The sequence below is a fragment of the Gymnoscopelus braueri genome (genome assembly GCF_963280865.1).
Source record: "Gymnoscopelus braueri genome assembly, chromosome: 16".
Taxonomy (NCBI): Eukaryota; Metazoa; Chordata; class Actinopteri; order Myctophiformes; family Myctophidae; genus Gymnoscopelus; species Gymnoscopelus braueri.
In genome coordinates, this window is record NC_137616.1 from 47,415,301 (window position 1) to 47,435,618 (window position 20,318).

A 20,318-nucleotide genomic window follows, 5' to 3' on the forward strand; every position below is an offset into this window, starting at 1 on the left:
TATTGTGAAAATATCCGAACTACAAGCTCACAACGCCTAGCACTGCTAGGCGTGAGCTTGTAGATCGGCTGATTTCACAATATTTGCCTATTTTTTACATAATATTTGGCCAATTTGGTATTAAAAGGTCTTAAATTCCTTAAATTGTAACTTTATAAATGTGCAGATACCCTGTATACACTGTATGTTGGTGTGTTTACTGTTGAGTGAGAAAACAATGTTGCACATTAAGCTAATCATTTTAGATCGGCTATCGAGGTATTAAAAGGTCTTAAAAGTCCTTAAATTGTAACTTTATAAATGTGCAGGTACCCTGTATACAATTTTACTGTATGTTGGTTTCTTTACTGTCGAGTGAGAAAACAATGTTGCACTAAGGTAATCATCTGGGGACCCTCCAAATCATTTGGGGACCCCCAGTTTGGGAACCATTGCAAGTATGATCACTACACTTGAGTAAACATAAGTATGATTTTGATATTCGCTTAAACAAAGGCAGTTTCATGATGCTGAAAGCCTATTGTCTATGGTGGGAAGCCTCTCAGACCCCCACATTTTGTGTAAAATCCACTTTTTGGGAAGGAAATAAAATATGTCCACCAGACAGAGAATCTTTGATTCACTCAAGTGTGTTTATTCAAGTCCTGCATCACCCTGTTAGCGTATTTCTCAGTAATGACCACCTCACTGTTAATTATCCCTTACATAAAAAGCCAATTGATAATACACGTGATCAATCAAATGCAACAGTAATAGAGCAGGGCAATAACTCACCCGATCTGTCCTGCTGGTAAGGGTCTTCGTCTTTTTTATGTCCTCCGGTCCCGTCCAGCTCCATCTTTTCACTGCCTCCTAGTGAATGAAAATTACAACACAAATACCATGTTATGAACTCTAAGTGTATTATATTAAGACATCACATACATGCAGAGAGACAGTGTAGTGCCTCAGTAAAGTAGGATCACAGGTAAGCCAGGTCATCAAATTGTTAAAATCACAACCAATTTAAGGTCATATTACTACTCAGATTAACAGCCTGATATAAAACTTACTTTGGAGTTGGTGGAGGCTCAACTTTGGTGTCTGAAATCCTCTATTGTCTGGATCACAGCAGTTGTAACCTCCTCCTTATGAAGCGTTCGGAAGCTGAAGACAGACACACACACACACACACACACACACACACACACACACACACACACACACACACACACACGCGCGCGCACACACACACACACACACACACACACACACACACACACACACACACACACACACACACACACACACACACACACACACACACACACACACACACACACACACACACACACACACACACACAACAGATGCATTTAAAAACCAAGACCAGACCAAGGTCAGTGGACAGTGGTGTCCAAGGCAATTATGTGCTGTGGAAGGCAGATAATGTTAATTATAATTGGATGCTTGGTCAAACATATCAATAATAATTTAGAAACAAATATAGTCTGGGAAAGCCAGACGATCAGAGATCTCTGCCTACTGACATGTCTGTGGTCATCTAAATTCAAAATGGTCACCATTATGTTAAATATATGGACTCAAGGCAGACTGTCTCACGATTATAAACATTTTGATATTGACCATTTGAGTACATACTGTACAGCTACCTTCACCAGTGGAATGCAAGTATGGATTAAAATTGTAAATACTAGTAGCCCACCAATTTGGAATGAGTAAAATGATTTTTCTCAAAATCTGCTGCCTTTTAAAATTGACATGTTTGGGGGGTCTTTTTTGGATTGAGATGGTCCAGGGGCTGGGTCTGGCCCCCAGGCCCATGTAAAGACTACGCAATAAAGAGTGTATGAATGGTACCAATAAATGGACTCAATTACGCCCCATCATAGGTGTGCGCTGGTGTCACACAAAAATAGCTGATCTACAAGTGATGCAACACATTGTGAGCTTGTAGACCAGCCATTTTTAATACAGGCACCTTGTGCAACAAAGTATAAACCAGGCTTTATGGTTCATTTGTATCTCTGAGTTAAATTGTGTATCAACGCGTTAATCTTTGTATACAGTCAAATAAATTATTATGACATGACATCACAGAAATGTAACAGATGCCTGTTAAGTTGCACTGACAAGACTATTCATTCATATTCACACTTGATAGTGTAAATATACTCATAGTACTGAGTCATTATATTCACTGCTGATGGTTTAACACAGCCACAATTGGCACAGTGTACAGTAGGCTACAATAATTTAGATTACATTAGTAAAGGTCAATGGTATTTGCCTTATTTTCTCACTGTTTGCATTTGCCCAGATTATTACTATCTCTATTAATTACCTGTCTCTGCACCAAAAGGTAGACACAAACAAGAAATAGCATAAGAGATTGGATGACAGCTCATTTTGGTTAAAGGTAGGGTAAGTGATATTTTTGGGTTAAAACAAACAATTTGTAAGGTTAAAGTACTATATTGTGATAGTAATCATTGGTACTGTATAGCAGGGGTCTTCAACAGGGGGTCCTCAGAGTTACTACAGGGGGGCCAACACATGTTTGTGTGATAGGAACTTTTTTTTTTTAACCTGTTGAAACCTAGAATTCCTTTTCTGAGGGGAACATTAGCCAAAAATAGCAGATCTACAAGCTTGTAGATCGGCATTTCGGTTTGGTTAACAGTTACTGAACAAAATCTCTATAGCAATGATTACTGTCACACAATATAGAGCTACTTAACACTGTTACTGAACAAACACTATAGCTACTATCACAATATAGAGCTATTTAACACTGTTACTGAACAAACACTCTATAGCAATGAGTACTATCACAATATAGAGCTATTTAACACTTATTTTAACCAAAGAAAATCACTTCCCCTATGCCTTTAATTAAGTAAAAATACACACAGTAGATTATCAAAGTGGGGTCCAGGGAGGGACCACCAGAGCTTTCTGAGGGGGTTCCCTAGCTATATTAGTTAATATAGCATGAAAAAAACAGTTTAACCACCCTATTACATCAGCTATTTGAAAATAGCAGATCTACAAGCTCAGGTTGCAAATATTTTCAGAAGGGGGTCTGCAGCCAAATAGCCTCTATTTTGGATTTGGGGGTCCTTGACATGAAGGACCACTGCATTTTCATGAGAAAATATAAAAGCTGTGCATTACCTGTAATATTATCTCACTGCTCCAACCTCTGTGACTGTGCATGCCAAAAGTCTCCAAAAGTCTCCACAAATATATCAGCAGCTTGTAGAAACTTACTTTCTTGTCCAACAGTCTTTTAGTGCCTTTATTTCAGTTCGTTTGAACCTAAATCACTTCAGCTATCATAGAGCCTGCATCCTGCATGAGAGTTACTGACTGCGCGCACTCAGAGTTCATTCAAGGTTCACTGCTGCTCCAATGAGTCAAGAGCCAATAGCTGCCTGCAACGTCATGGCACTTTAGCACACAGCCAATCGCATTTGGTTTTTTCAAACTGAAATTTGGCGGGCATGCACCCACAAAGCAACAGACGTCTGCAATGCATTGTGGGACTTGTAGTTAATTTTGGAAGTGCTTTCCATTGACACGCTGTATGTGTCGTTTTTTTCAGAAACTACAACATGGCGTCTACATTCATTCACTGTTGATATGCAATATATTCAGTTAGTTTGGGCATTAAAATGTGTTTAAATCAGATTTCATTACAGCTGATCATTTGCTTATATAACCTGTCAATGAATATATGATGTATGTTGTATGATGTCGTTTTTTTTAACTTATTTCAAGCATGATTATTTGTGTTAGGCATTGATGAATACAGTAAATTATGTTTAATATCTGGTTGCCATATATTGTTCCAATTTTTTAAGTATTTTACCCATATTTGCATATTTATTTAAAAGGATTTTTTTTTTTTTTTCTGTGCCACTTTTCCCCAAAACAAGTGTATGTTGGGCTGATATATACACTGTAGCAAGTTCTGTCACATCTATAATGTGAATTGTAGTTTTTTCATTACATTAATATATTCCGCATGTGTGTGCGTGTGCGTGCGTGCGTTTATCATTAAATGGGTGATAATTGCCCCCATTTCCATAGTCCCCCATAGATGTTTAACAATGACCATACCTGACAGCTGAGGTCAAGACCTTTGCATAGTCAACAGTTTGCCATATGTATACAAGCCTTTAATCATGGAGTCTGGGTTCAAGACCCGAGGTCATTATTTCAAAGCAGTATGCTGCTGTATACTTTGTGCAACAAAATAACACCTTGTACAAGCGGCATGCACCTATTTTGTATGTTTGAAAAGCATCATACTGTGTACTCAACCACTGTATGTGTTTTGTTTACACACACTGTCTGTCTGTCTGTCTGTCTGTCTGTCTGTCTGTCTGTCTGTCTGTCTGTCTGTCTGTCTGTCTGTCTGTCTCGCCATTGCAGTCCCGAGTTTAGGCCTGCATTGGGGATTGTGTTCCATTACTCCCCCCACTAGAGGAATATAGGCCTATCCCTACTTGTCCTCTCAGTTTCTATCATTTCAGAATAGATACACTAGCCCTCCTATTTAGGATACAAAGCTAGTGTCCTCATGGAACTTATCAAGGAACTTTGATGTTCTTGCTAGAGGCCTTGATCACTTAGCATGGTCCTTACCAAGAGAGGGCCATAGACTCACTGATTATACACTGGTCTCGTTCACGTCCAAGATGATTAACTGAATGCTTACACTTACCTAATACCTACCATTAAATTCAAGAGAAACGCTGATAGAGTCCAATGTATGCCTTGATCAACATTCAGACTTCCCTAAATATAATGACAGCTTGCTGTCCCATAGCCAATTCAACTGCATACTTTCTGGGGGTCTTTAGTCTTTACCCAGAGATGTTCTGTTTTTATCCAGTTACCAGCAAAGCAGAATCATTTGCAATGCATACAGAAATAAGGACATGTACAAGCTTGCTGCCTCTGTGTTGTTTATGAAAGGTAAAAACAACAGATCTGCATGCTTAGCTTCCCTGGTAAGGATCCTTGGGCTCTGTGAGCCCCATCCCATTTTGACCCTACCTGTGAGACAGACTGTATCCACTTAAAGCTCTTGAGCTCGACCCATTGCATAACTTATACATCAGTTAAATATTTTACATAATATGAACCCAAGATAATTGTGACACACAAAGATATGCCATAGATGTAATCAGTACAGTACTAGTCCATACCCGGGGATGTGAGCACTGAAAGTATTTGCAGACTTTGGGTTATGCACTGCGTACACAGTATGCTTAGATCAACTAGGAGAGGAGGTTTCTCATTTGATCATGGCTGTGTGTAACAACTTGTCATTTACCTGACATTGAGTAGTCTTTACCATAACCTGACATTTCCAGACCAAAGGTCATATTTGGAACGCATATATGACACAAATAAGATGTAGCTGGAATCCTAGTATAATATACTATGTCCTCTGTAGGATACTGGGTCTATATTTGACTAGATATCATATGGCACATATCAACAAAACTCATTTGCATCAGCATTGGTCCGTATTCTGTAGAGAATCCAAGGAAATATACATTGTTATAAGTTAAGGATTCTGGACCTTTTCACTTAGTGATATGCTATGGATACTGTCAGTATTCTACACAAATTAATACGAATATCTTAATATTTTTGTATCAAAACATAATATGACAAGAATAACATATGTGTCATATGAAAAGGTTTTATATACCTCCCAAAGTCATATATTGAGTCAATATTTTATCAAATGTGGAGCCTACCGACAAAACTTCAAATATGTTCCAGAAATTATCCATATTCTCAAGATAATCAAGAAAATAGAAATCACCAGATTAAGATGTAGCTGGTATTTTGACATAATATATGTCCTCATGATGTATGTTGGGTTCACATTTGACCAGATACTCAGGATAAGTATCGGAAATGGTCCGTATTCTACAGAAAATCTAATGATATTTCTGGATAAATATTTTGGGATTTCACCTGGTAAAAATTACCAGATTCTGTCCATTTTCATGACCTATCAATATCAGGTAAAACTCTCACCCAAAACAGGCCCAATGGCAACATCTTTGGTATTATGTTATGACAAAGGGTGATGATATATGCTACAGATATTGCCATTATTCTACTCAAAATAGGGTATCAATATATTCCGGTATACTTAATTCTCTAGTGGCTCCAGAGTCAAGATATGACTTTAAGTGATATGAGCTTAACATAGACTGTATTTGTGACACATTCAGATATGCCATAGATTTGATCCGTATTCTAGAAAAAAAATTGTGCTCAGATATGTCCAGATAGGATATAAGGTGATATTTGGAACACACAGATGACACAAATAAGATGTAGCTGGTATCCTTATATAATATATGTCCTCATGAGGTATCTTGGGTTCATATTTGGCCAAATATGGCATATCAATAAACTCAGGATATGTATCAGAAATGTTCTGTATTCTACATAAAATCCAGTGACGTAGCCAATGAGATATTTTCGGATTCTGGCTCAATTTCCCCAGTATAAATCACCAGATTCTGTCAATTTTCATGACCTATCAATATCAGGTAAATATCTCACCCAAAACAGGCCCAATGGCAAAATCTTTGGTATTATGTTATATATGACAAAGGGTGATGATATATGCTACAGATATTGCCATTATTCTACTCAAAATAGGGTATCAATATATTCCGGTATACTTAATTCTCTAGTGGCTCCAGAGTCAAGATATGACTTTAAGTGATATGAGCTTAACATAGACTGTATTTGTGACACATTCAGATATGCCATAGATTTGATCCGTATTCTAGAAAAAAAATTGTGCTCAGATATGTCCAGATAGGATATAAGGTGATATTTGGAACACACAGATGACACAAATAAGATGTAGCTGGTATCCTTATATAATATATGTCCTCATGATGTATATTGGGTTCATATTTGACCAAATATGGCATATCAATAAACTCAGGATATGTATCAGAAATGTTCTGTATTCTACATAAAATCCAGTGACGTATCCAATGAGATATTTTCGGATTCAGGCCCTTTTTGCCCAGTATAAATCACCAGATTCTGTCCATTTTCATGACCTATCTATATCAGTTAAATATCTCACCCAAAACAGGTCCAATGGCAATATCTGTAGTAAATATGTTTTATATGACAAAAGATGATGATATATGCTACAGATATTGCCATTATTCTACTCGAAATAGGGTGTCATTATATTCCTATATACTGCGTTACGTCATATTCATACATTGTGTATGACAAGCAGATGAATATTTCATCCATATTTGTATGAATATGGCTTATGTCAACAAAACTTTCAATATGCATCGGAAATGGTCTGTATTCTTTAGTGGTTCCAGAGTAAAGATATGACTTTAAGTGATATATGAACTCAATATCTGACACATCCAGATATGCCATAGACTTAATCAGTATTCTAGAAGAATATTGTGAACAGATATATCCAGATATGATCTAAGGTCATTTACGGAACACATACATGACAAAATTAAAGTGTTGCTCATATCCTAGTACAATATATTATCTTCATGATGTATATTAGGTTAATATTTGCCCAGATATGTTGCATATCAACAAAACTCAGGATATGCATCAGAAATTTCCGTATTCTAGCGAGAATCAAAAAACTGATATTTGGGGATTCTGGCTCTTTTCGCCCAGTGAATATGGTTCTGTTGTAAAGGTATTAATGGGTTCACTGAAGCTGTGCCGTTAACTCTACTTCAGTATTAACTAACCAGCTGCAGAAGACTCACTGATGTAACATTTACCAGTAATTACTTTCAAAATAATAGGGACGGCGTCTTATTCAGCTTGTCTCTCCTCTTCTATGAGAGCTGCAATGTAATAAAACAACGGCCACACTATTTTCAGCACAAAGTGCAGTCAGCACACCATCAAATTAAACTGTTGGAAGATGTGGGCAAAGAGTAATCTTGTTGGTACTTTTTCCAGCCACAACTGGTCACTGAGGTACTGCAGTGGAGGTACAAGATTCAAAACCTTTATAGAGTCTCATTGAATATTTTTCCTAGACTTCCTGCACGTACCTGTGTGTAAAGAGAAGGTTTCACCTGAAGAGGAGCGGAGCCCAAATCTGGTCCAGGAGGAACCAGAACCTCCACAGATTAAAGAAGAACAGGAGGAGCTAATTGAAAGACCAGAAGAGGCTGGTGGGTCAACGTTGACATTACTAGCAGTGAAAAGTGAAGATGATGATGAAAACAGAGAGACAGAGCCTGTAGCCAGCACCTCAACTGAACACATGAAAACACATGCCGATGTAGAGGACTGTGGAACATCACAACCAACGAGTGATGGCCAACTCCTCTCTTCACACTGTTCTGAATCAGACACCGAAGACAGTGATGAGTTGGAGGAGACTAGGGGAGATCAGTCAGCTTTAAACACACTGAAAACACACAAGACACAGAATGTGGGAGAACAGCGCAAGCTGTCCCAGGACCTGAAATCATCGAAACAAACTCACTCCAAGATGAGTCTCACAGGGAAGAAAAGTTTTAGTTGTACAGAATGTGGCAAAATGTTTAATAGAAAAGAAAATCTGAGGATTCACACAATGATTCACACAGGGGAAACGCCCTTTGCTTGTACAGTTTGTGGTAAAGGCTTTTGTCAAATCGTTCATCTAAAAACACACATGAGGACTCATACAGGGGAAAAGCCCTTTAGTTGCACAGTTTGTGGTAAAGGCTTTGCTCTGAAAAGTCATCTAAAATCACACATGAGGACTCATACAGGCGAAAAGCCCTTTTCCTGTACAGTTTGTGGTAAAAGCTTTGTTAGCACAAGTCATCTCAAAACACACATGAGGACTCATACAGGCGAATATGCTTGTACAGTATGTGGTAAAAGCTGTTTTAGTGCAAGTCATCTAAAAACACACATGAGGACTCATACAGGTGAAAAGCCCTATACTTGTTCAGTTTGTGGTAAAGGGTTTGCTCTGAAAAATGGCCTAAAAAACCACATGATGACTCATACAGGTGAAAAGCCTTTTTTTTGTAAAGTTTGTGGTAAAGGCTTTGCTCAGAAAATGCATCTAAGAACACACATGAGGACTCATACAGGGGAAAAGCCCTTTTCTTGTGCAGTTTGTGGCAAAGGATGTAGTCAAAGTGGTGAGCTAAAAACACACATGAGGACTCATACAGGTGAAAAGCCCTTTTCTTGTATAGTATGTGGTAAAGGCTGTGCTCGCAAGGGTAATCTAAAAAGACACATGAGGACTCATACAGGGGAAAAGCCCTTTTCTTGTGCAGTTTGTGGCAAAGGATGTAGTCAAAGTGGTGATCTAAAAACACACTTGAGGACTCATACAGGTGAAAAGCCCTTTTCTTGTACAGTATGTGGTAAAGGCTTTGCTCAGAAAAACAATCTAAAAACACATATAAGGACTCATGCAGGGGGAATGCCTTTAGTTTAAAACACGATCATTCAGTCTAATCCAGGATGACGATGACAAGGATACTAAAGCAGAGGAATCACATAATCTGACAATATCAAAATGACTGAATAAAATAAACATTTATAGTTTCTTGTGATGGACTTTAGTTTTATCTTGTGTATGGATCTTATTTTCTATTCAACATGATGGAATGTCTTCCTTTTTTCAATGTATTAACTTTATAGCATTATTCCCTCCAGCTCATTTACTTACTCAGTTACTAGTAGTACAATATGAGCATCTCCTAATTGAAAAGGATCATGCTGTTCACTCCCCTTTTAGTATAATGGCCTAACTCGTGTGACTTAGGCCAAATTATTTACTGATTTAGGCCATTTTTTTGGGGGCCTAAGTCAGATGTAATCCTATTTAAACCTATTTAAATCTCTTATGTTACATAACTGACAGACAGTGTTATTTCTATTTAAATAGTCATAATTTGTTGTAAACATTTTGGGTGAAATGATTAAGAAATATCATATAGTTTTGTTTTGGATCAGTTTTAATGTTTCTGTAAAGTGCTGACACGCTGCTGGGTTTGTGTAGCTGTTCACTGTTTGTTGATGTGTGTTGTTTAGATTGTTACAATATCATAGTATATAATATGGTAGATACCAGGGAGACAGTGTACATTTTCACTTAGTTTGATTACATGTTTATTCTACAGAGTGTTGTGTCTTTATAGAGGTGTTTTAATAGACTCAGATCCCCTTTTATCCCTTGGGGGATCCCTTGATGTTTTTTTTTGTTTAATAAAGGTTTCACCATTACAGTTCCTCTGTGTGTGCTATATCGTTCAAATATTCAACTTGTTTATGCCCAGAATGACATGGATATCCACAGGTTCTAGCAATTGTAGTGTAGCGGTTACCACCATAAAAGGTCACATAATAAAGGTGTTAAATGCAATGAGTTTTGGTTAAAGAAAAAAACTCAGAACAATGTGTTGTAAGCTTGTAGATATTTTAAATGTTCACTATTACATAGTTTGTTCATAATGGATTCCAAGGGACCACAACATAATAAAGGACATAGTCAGGTTTACTATCACCACAGGATACATTATTGGAGTAGGTATTACATTTACAGCCTACATACCTTGTACCCAAAGGTAGGATAAGTGATGTTTTGGTTCAAACAAAACGCTTTTTTGTTAAAAGATTAAAGCACCATATTCTGACAAGCAGCTCAATGGTAAAAATGTCAGCACTTGCACAGGAAACCGGGCTCAAATCTGGGGTAGAGAAGTTACAGGGTGCTGCTTTAAATAAACCAAGAATGAAAATACATTTTATTAAGCTAAATTGGCACAGAAAGTTAATTCAGCTCCAGCTCTTTAAACAGAAAATACGTTTTCAGGTGGATGAAAACATTTCAACCAATCAGGAGAGTACCCATATATCAGCTTAAATGTTATATTGTTCTAGTTCCAATTGTGTCTGCTCATTTCTTTGTCATCACTTCCAATGTCACCTGTCTAATATGTATCTATGTATCTATCTATGTATGTAATATCCTGTCTGATTTATCTATCCTGTTTGGAGAAAATTGGCATCCCGCCCGAAAAATGTATAATTTTTTTAATAAAGCGCTGGAGAGACGGGGAGACTCCTGTTACTGAACAAACACTCTATATAGCAATGATTACTATCAGAATAAAGAGCAATTTAACACTTATCTTAACAAAATAAAATCACTTACCCACCTTTAAACTATTACTACCGGGTACATTATTGGAGTAAGTATTATTTTTACACTCTGAATACTATTTCTATGAAAAAGTACATATGTTGGGCATGAAAAACATTGAAGTCCCCTGACTTGGTGAAATTGTGTGAAATGATGTCAACAGGTTGGGGTTGTGTTGGCAAGATTTGTATTCATATTTTGAAAAATATTTCAAATGTTTTTACATAAATCTTGGCACAAAGCATTTGCAGATGGGGGTCCGCGGGCTAATATGTGTCAGTTTGGGGGCCCTGGACATGATTTTTTGAGAACCACTGGTTTAGTCGACGAAATTAACACTGCTCTGGTCCACACTCACGTTTGAAGAGGAAGTAAGCCCTTCATTGGCACCTTGCCATTAAATTAACATAAATATATTACAACAGTAGTGTGTTGTAATCTTCATACACATCAAGATCTCAGAGCAGACAATAATTCCATCATTCTGGTTCAGGTGTTTACAGCAGAGAAGCTGTGAAACACCCATAATTCAGTTGATCATGATGATTAATGGAAAAAGTTAAATCTAATATTTTTTATCCCACCTGACCTGAGGCCAATTCTTCAAATGCCATCAGTATAGTCTTCAAACCTTTCCGTGCCAAGGAGGACCTACAAATTGATATATATTTGGCCATGGAGACCCCCATCTGAATATGTTTTGTGCCAGGCACCCCCAGAAGAGAAGATTTGTGTTAAAAAATGATTCAACATTTTCAAGATGTAGGAAAAAAATGTTGAAAAATAGCAGATATACAAGCTTGCAGTGCGGCACGAAGTGCCACGCTGCGAGCTTGTACATCTGCTATTTTTGAATAGCCAACGCTAAAGTCGTCCCGGTTTTAATGGATTATTCACTGAGTGAATAGCAAGAAATTAACACCACTGAGCAAATAAATATCTCATATACGTTTAGGCGGTTTGTTCAGATAAGCAGACAGACATTAATCATTAATTTATGAATATTTACATCAGCCCAGGTGTGTTTTCTATATGTGTTGCAGATGGGAGACTGGTCTTGGTCATGGTGTTGTTGTGTGTGGCTCCCTCTATTGGATTAAACACATATTGATTGTGTTGATTCATTTCAGGTCAGAAGCCTATAGCCACCACCCACCATTAAGGCAGACCGTTGCCTGCCCATGTGAGCTCTTGCCTGCCCCTGAAAGACTGACCGGAATAAAATAAAATAAAAACGTCTCTGCTTAACGATGGATGGACAGTCAGCAAATCACCGTGTTCCCCCCAACAACACCTCCAAAGGTGTTCATACTGTCGGAGCGTAACAAACTGCATGCACATTTATGTTTAAGAAGAGTGATTAAGAGTGATTAAGGAGCTGGGGACAGCCCCCCAAAATCACACACATGTAACAAAGACTCAGGGGGTGCCGACCCATAGGTTGAGAACCACTGTACATAGCCTACGTACATAGCCAACGTTGCTGTTGTTCGCAATTTTGAAATGACTCAATAATGTGAGCAGGTTGTCATGTTCGCCTCTGAAAAATGAAAAACCATATTGATTATACTTGCATATTGTAGGCTATTTTATTCACGTTTCTTACTACACTTTTCTTTTCTACAACATTAGCAGAAGCAGATCTACAAGCTCGACACCTTGTGAGCTTCCAGATCGGCTATTTTCGTAGATGGATGTACTGTAGGCTATTGTATGCATAGATATATATATATTCACAGCGTGAAATAGACTACGCCACCCTTTAGTTAGGCTGAGTTAAAGGGAACTCAATAAACACCATATAAGGTTTCCCAGTCAGGCTGTCAAATGAACGACAAACACAGAGTGTATAAAATCATAGTACAATAGTACTGATCTTTATTTAGAAAAGCTATGAGGTTAGAAGAGCAATAGATAAAATAGCAAGACAATTATTGAGCAACACTAGGAACCTGGGCAGTCCAGTGAACCCTTTATAATATACACAGAACCCAGTTGGGTCACAGCAAGCTGCACATAGTAGTATACATAGGCTACTGATGTAATATGACTGAATGCTCTGTCATGATAAAACTGTGCTCAGATGGGAAGCAGCCAGATTAAACAAAACACAATAACTAAAAAAAACACAAAACCATATAAACTAATAGGGACAATAAACTATAGGGCAGCGGCAGACAACGCCTCGGCAATCTGTAAAATATCATATATCAGTTTCAATAACATACCATCATTATTAATAAGAATTAGAATATTGCCATGGCGTGTGCCTACCTACTACTATGGTCCACTGATCATAACCACAGCAGCTCAGCTCACAGCCTTTGCCAAGTCCTATATAAACAAATGCAATTTAAAATACACCACTATAAAATCAATAACTGTTACAAAATCGCACATATGTAAATGTTTGCCTACCACAGTTCCTCCCCAGCTCAGCGTACTGCGGTCACGCTGGCCGCACTTCAGAGAGAGACAGTCGCACTAGCCGTGCTTCAAAAATTGCTGCGCAACTACGTGGCCTTTTACGGTTAGGCGAACTGATGGTGCGTTCAATGAAATCGTAAATCCCATCCACTTCAATATATACATGTAAAAATGTAATAAAACTATCTAAAAACATTGTTTGTGTCTAATGTTCTCGTCTGTGATTATTACCAAAATGTTTTACTGCACAAATTATTAATAATAAAATATTGAAATATACCCTGGGGTGTCGGACCCACAGGTTGCGAACCACTGTACATAGCATACCGTATGAGAGAGATGTAATTTACAGGTTTGATTAAATATTGTGACGCTGTAGTATGTATGTGTATGTTTGAGCATTATTTGATTTGTTAACTTTGCTGTTGTTCGCAATTTTTAAATGACTCAATAATGTGAGCAGGTCGTCATGTTCGCCTCTGAAAAATTAAAAAACATATTGATTATCTTTGCATATTGTAGGCTATTTTATTCACGTTTCTTTCTACACTTGTCTTTTCTTTTCTACAACATTAGCAGAAGCAGATCTACAAGCTCGACACGTACATTGTGAGCTTCCAGATCGGCTATTTTCGTAGATGGATGTAGGCTATTGTATGCATAGATATATTTTGAACAACAGTCTGTCTGTCTGTCTGTCTGTCTGTCTGTCTCTGTCTATCATTGTGACAGTTACACATCTCCTCCACCAGGTGGCGAAAGGCATTAAAGCAACAGTGCCTGGCTGGATACATTATTGCGCATGCGTTAAACACGTTGATCCGGAACTTCCGCAAGCAGAGCGTGTTGTTTTTCACAACAAAGGAAAGTTTGGTTCTTCATTGCGTTGGAACATCATAGCGCCTGATGAAAACCGTATCATAAAGGAGGTGAAAACTGTCGCATAATGGAGGTTTAAACCGTCTAATAATGGAGGTAAAAACAATGGAGTCTGTACAGCTGAAGATAAATGAACACATGACGTCGGTGGGAGAGGAGATATTGTGTGTTTTGGACAAACAGCAGCGTGGTGCTGATGTTTGTTGTGTGAAGCTTGTCAGAGTGTTTGTGTTGGAGCGCCTCAGTGCGGCTGCAGAGTTCATGTGCAACCTCTTCCAGAGAGAGATAGAGACACTACACAACACCGAACTACACACTGCAGGTATGTCTGTTACACACACAGCATCACACTACACACTGCATGTATAATGTGTGTTACATACACACCATCACACTACACACTGCATGTATGTGTGAGCGGGCCGACCCGTAACCCGCGGGTCAACCCGCGGCGCTGGTGGTCGAGTAAGGATTTCAGAGGCAATTATGCGGGCTGCGGGTGAGCGGGTCAGCCGCTCTCACATGCAAAAAAATGATAATAATCACATGCTCTTGTTTTTTCTTTATTCCTAATAAGAATAATAACAATAAAACAGTTTGAATACACTTGGGGTGTATACTTGAAGATTATTTTCTAACCTTCATGATTTTACAGAATTAAAGGTACGACCCGCGGGGCTGGGGCGGGTTGAGCCATAGATTTATATATGGGTTCGCGGGGCGGGTTGAGGCGGGTTGGGTTCCGTGGCGTGGCGGGGCGGGGCGGGTCATGAAAACACTCGACCCGAACATCACTAATACACAGCATCACACTACACACTGCAGTTTTGTAAATACATTTGCAAACGTTACGTTAGGTAACTCTTTCGTAACCCTGTATACCAGTGGCGTAGAAGACCGACTTTATTTGCCGTGGGTTTTTGTATCAATTGGGCCCTTGATATGGATGCATCATATGCAGCAATTTCACTGGTTTAAACAACATTTACAGTAACCGACTAAGAAGTCTAGAATTAAGGAAACACTCAGAAAACAGTCACAACTGTTCACATTATCATTTTGATCTAATGGTGCGTTCGGAAATGTGCACCGGGAGCGCACTCGCATATTAGTCTGGGCCAGTGCGCTCAGTGCTTAATTTCCAAACGCACCCTATATTAGGCCATTAAGAAATTTTAAGGCTTAATATAGTAACGAAAATGTCTTTTAAATGCAGCTGAGAAACTTTGGTCAACTTCATTATGTACTTGCATAATACATGGTCTTTTGGTTGCAAAAAAATGACTTTAAATATGCACACTTTGCATCTGTTGCACAGATATCTCTTGTATCCTTATAAAAAAAAGGAATTAAAAATGCTATGAGCCTTCCTCAGAGCATGCTCTGAGGAAGGCTCATAGCCGAAACGCGTACTGTAAGCGTTCATTTTATTGGTGTGCCAATAAAAAAAGTGGAAATGTGAGTAATTTGTCCTCCATTTAATTGAAATTTTTGGATGTGCTACCTTTTTGGAATTTTTTTAATTCCTTTTTTTTGTATGTATACTGAATTTGGGTCTAGCACTCCACTGAGAACCCATTGTTGATGCGCAACCTCTATTTCTTATTTAATCTCTTGTATCCTTATGTTTTTGAGCTCGTAGATCGGCTTGTTTTAGTGAGTGACACAGCGCTCAACCAAGTATAAATTAGGCATTATTTTATAGCAGCATGTCCCGTTCCATTTTAATTTTACATTGTCAGATTGCTATTTATATAGCAATAGAAGTAGAGATGTCATCTTTGATTACTTCTGAATGAAGTTATTGAGTCAATTAATTCATTGACATTTTCCCCTCTAGGCTCTGTCTTTGCAGTGGCACCTTATATTGTGAAAGATTACTTGAAGTTGAGATTGCTTATAGGGATATTTTACTTTCAAACATGATTGGGTTCATTTTAACGTCAACTCAGGCTTTTGTGATCACCCCAGACAGTTTTTCAGTTGCTTGATTCAGTATTTAGATATTTGATATTCATCTTATCAGTGCCTGATAAAATGAATATCAAATATCCTATACAAACCCATTGTAACTTCAAACTCTATTTCAATCTTGATAGATTCATCAAAAACACCCATCCTTGGTTCTGGCATCCTTCTAATGCGTGAGGGAGCCATGTTTTTTCTTTTACTTTTTACATGTATTTTAAAAAAATGTTTGTGAAAATGAAAACATCTGTATTTAGATATCAAATATCTAAATACTGAATCAAGCAACTTAAAAACTGTCGGGGGTGCTCACAAAATAATAAATAGATGATAAAATTACCCCAAATATCTTTGAAAATGAAATATCTTTTACATTCCGTTTACATTCCGTTGTCTTTCTCTACATCCGTGTGAGTCAGCATCTGTTGGATATTTATACCTTTTAAAAAAAAAATTAGCAAATAATATGCGACTGTCAAGAAAGGCTGTTGGATCTTTAAAAATTGTCCTGAGTGACAGACAATAAATATATTTGTAAAAAAATTACAGGTCAAGTGAATCCAGTCCGTTTTCTATCAATCGTGAATCGCTCTTATTTTGGCCACAATAATTGTGATTTTCATATCGTCACATGTGTAGCGACGAATCTGCCTGCTGGAATGTCTGGATAGAGAAAATGACTTTGGTGTCCTTTCCTTAATTTAGCTTCCTTAGTGGCGGGGCGCATCAGGTGAAAGCCCGTATTACACTCAATGTAAAGTAAACGGGGGGGGGGGGGGGGAATGGGGTTCTTGCACAGATGGGATTAAAATGCATATCAATTGAAAAATACGGACTTATACAGTGCACAAAGATTCCAAATGCCTAGTTAACATCCTTGACTACCAGGTTTTGCATTTGTAATTGTTCGGAGAAATACAGACTTTACAGGCCGATGTTCACTCCAGTGACAATTGGGGACCAAGACGAACATAGATTTGCAAATGTAAAAATCGATAGAATACATGTATGATCCAAGGCTAGCATGTTGCATACACACCACCAAACTACACGCTGCAGGTTTGTAAACACGTTTTATGTACGTTAGGGTGACCATATTTCGAAAAACACAAACCAGAACCAATAAAGTCACTTAAATAGCCGATCCACAAGCTCACGATGATGATGTTGAGATCGACAATTTTTTGTTACTTGTATCAATTACTGGGATTTTTTTCTCCATTTATTTAAATTAATTTACATTTTCACCTGGTGTTTACATCAGGATGGGGACAATTATTTTAGCACTTACTGTAGCACACCTAGTGACTGCACCTTTCAACTGAACAGAACATGGTAAACGTCTAGTGTGATTTGATTACATGGCATAATGTAAAGTTACTGAATGATAACCAAAATTCATTTCTACTGGTGATCTCCACAGAGCACCACAAGGAGAGGTCTACCGTATCTAGAGAGATGGCCTCCCAAACATACTCAACGTTGTCAAAGGGACAGCGAGAGACAGACCAGGGACGTGGACTGTTTGATGCAACGATGCAACCTGTATTAAAGTTGCACAGGATAGGTATGTACTGTTTAATTTACAACATTTAGTAAAGTTGTACCGGATAGGTATGTACTGTTGTATGTGCTAGTGGTTTAAACCTGTAGTGTACACGATAGGGGTTGTAGTGTTTTATTGAATACAAGCCCCAAAACACGCTCGCTCCCAAATCCGCCAACCTCGGAGCAGTCGCCACTAGGTATTCCCAAGCGTAACCTCAGTAAAGCGGTCCATGAAAACAAATCGGGCGAGTCTGTTTACTTTCAGGATTTAATTACCCCGTCGGGTTTATTTTTCAACAATGACCGAATCGCCGTCAATTATCCTTTGCATAAAATAAATCACTTTTGTTGTATAACCTCACAAAACATACAAAAGACCATTATGAATATGACCATGCAAATCCCAGCATTAGAACAAGTAAGACGCGCGAACGCGGGAAGCGAACGCAAAAAAAATAAAAAATAATGAAAAAAATATATTAAAAAAAAGTAACCAAAAAAAAGAAAAAGAATTCTGCGTTAAATGGAGCATCTTAGAAAAATATAAATTCACAAAAAAAGAAAATAGAATGTTTTTGAACAATTCAACAAAGTGTTTGAAGTGCCTGTTTTACCCACTTCCGGGGGGCGGAGCCAAAATCCGAGGCCGAAGTATTTGTTCGTAGACCCCCACTTAGGGGGGGTAGAAAAAGTTTGGGAGCGATTCGGGCACCTTTCATTTAACATGGGGTTTCAATGGGGAGTTTTTAGGAGCCTTCTCCGGGGCGTGGCTTCCGGGGGAAGGGGCGGGCTTAAACACAACCTTGACAGGTGTGTTCAGTTTTCAAAGACCTTTCATTTGATGTATGGTACGTCTATATTGGACATTTACTTGGCTGCACACAGGCAGTGCAGACATACTGCACACAGAGACACACACAGAGACACAGAGACACAACCCGAGCACGGTTTCATAGTAGGCTCCACTTGCGCGGAGGCGCGCCTCCTTCCGCTGCGTTCGCAATGAAAAAAACAAAAAATTGTCTTTCTGCCCAGAACAAAATCTCTAAATCGGACACCTAGATCTAATATTTTTAAGGATTAGTTTGATTAATTCCCCCTCATCAATTTCAGGCCTCCACCTATGGCGCAAAGAGTGTAACAAAATCCCTTATCATTTCATTGTCTCCTTGGACACGATTCCACACTCTTGTCTCCCAGTTCCTCTGCCATAACTCCAGTTCCCAGCATGCTAAACGCCCCAAACTTGGTAGGTGCTCTTTGGTGAGCCCCACGACTTCGGGGGCAGCGAAATCCAATCATAACCGAGCGGGGCCAGATCAAATCTGCTAAGAGCTTTTTTTGTTTTTTTTCTCGCACTGGCAGATTCGTCTGATTTCCAGGCTAGTAATACTGTATGGTGGCGTATTGTTATGGTGCGCGAAAGCGGCGAGAAAGCGTGCAAGTGTGATACTCAAAACATTTTCCCTATGTTGGCAGGTCTGATTGCCAGGTGTCGACCATCATTAGTCAATTGGCGATGGCTCGTTTAATTTGAGTCAAATTCCTCAGATTGGGCCGGCCGTCACAGCCCTTATTCATGTCACATCAATGTCCTTATTAATAAAGTCCTCATTGTACTTCATTGCAGACCAGTGTGCGGAGTCCAGCCTGAAGGTGAAGATGAGTTGGAGTGTTTCTATTAAACAGGAACTTAAAAACCACCTGGACATCAGTACGTTTCATTCGCGCTCGCGCTCTCTCTCTCTCACTCTCACTCTCACTCTCTCTCACTCTCACTCTCTCCTCTTTTCTGTTTTATTGTAAGGCTATCCTCTTATCAACAGAGAAGTAGAAGACCATGCACATCCAAACTGGAATATGCTCTGACTCTGAGCATGTGTTGGTAAATTAGAATGTTTGCAGCAAATGGTATTTTTTAAGAATGAGAATAGACTTATGGTTTGGAAATGGAAAATGTATTTACAGCTGAATTTACAACCACCAAAGCTATAAAACAGAGGAAACACTGCATGAAATAATGTTAATGTTTTTTCTCTCATCACCCCCCCCCCCCTCAGACGACCTGCCCCCCCTTGCGTGTAAAGAGGAGGGTTTCCCTGAACTGCAGGAGAGGAGCCCCAGTCTGGTCCAGGAGGAACCACAACCTCCACAACATGAGGAGAGGAGCCCCAGTCTGGTCCAGGAGGAACCACAACCTCCACGTATTAAAGAGGAACAGGAGGAGCTACTTCAAAGGCCAGAGGCTGATGGGTCAACGTTGACATTACCAGCAGTG

General features: G+C 38.7%; 1 protein-coding gene across 1 annotated transcript in view; it reads left to right on the top strand.

Annotated features, from left to right (window-relative positions):
* Positions 1-19,874, top strand: part of LOC308103027 (uncharacterized protein) — a gene marked incomplete at its 3' end in the record, with an annotated part of 32,748 nt that extends 12,874 nt beyond the window's left edge. Inside the window, exons 3-5 of the mRNA XM_080452879.1 lie at positions 8,097-8,234; positions 19,671-19,754; positions 19,867-19,874. Of these exons, the coding sequence (XP_080309005.1) occupies positions 8,097-8,234; positions 19,671-19,754; positions 19,867-19,874 (230 nt within the window). The remainder of the gene's footprint in view (positions 1-8,096; positions 8,235-19,670; positions 19,755-19,866) is intronic.
* Positions 19,875-20,318: the final 444 nt, after the last annotated feature.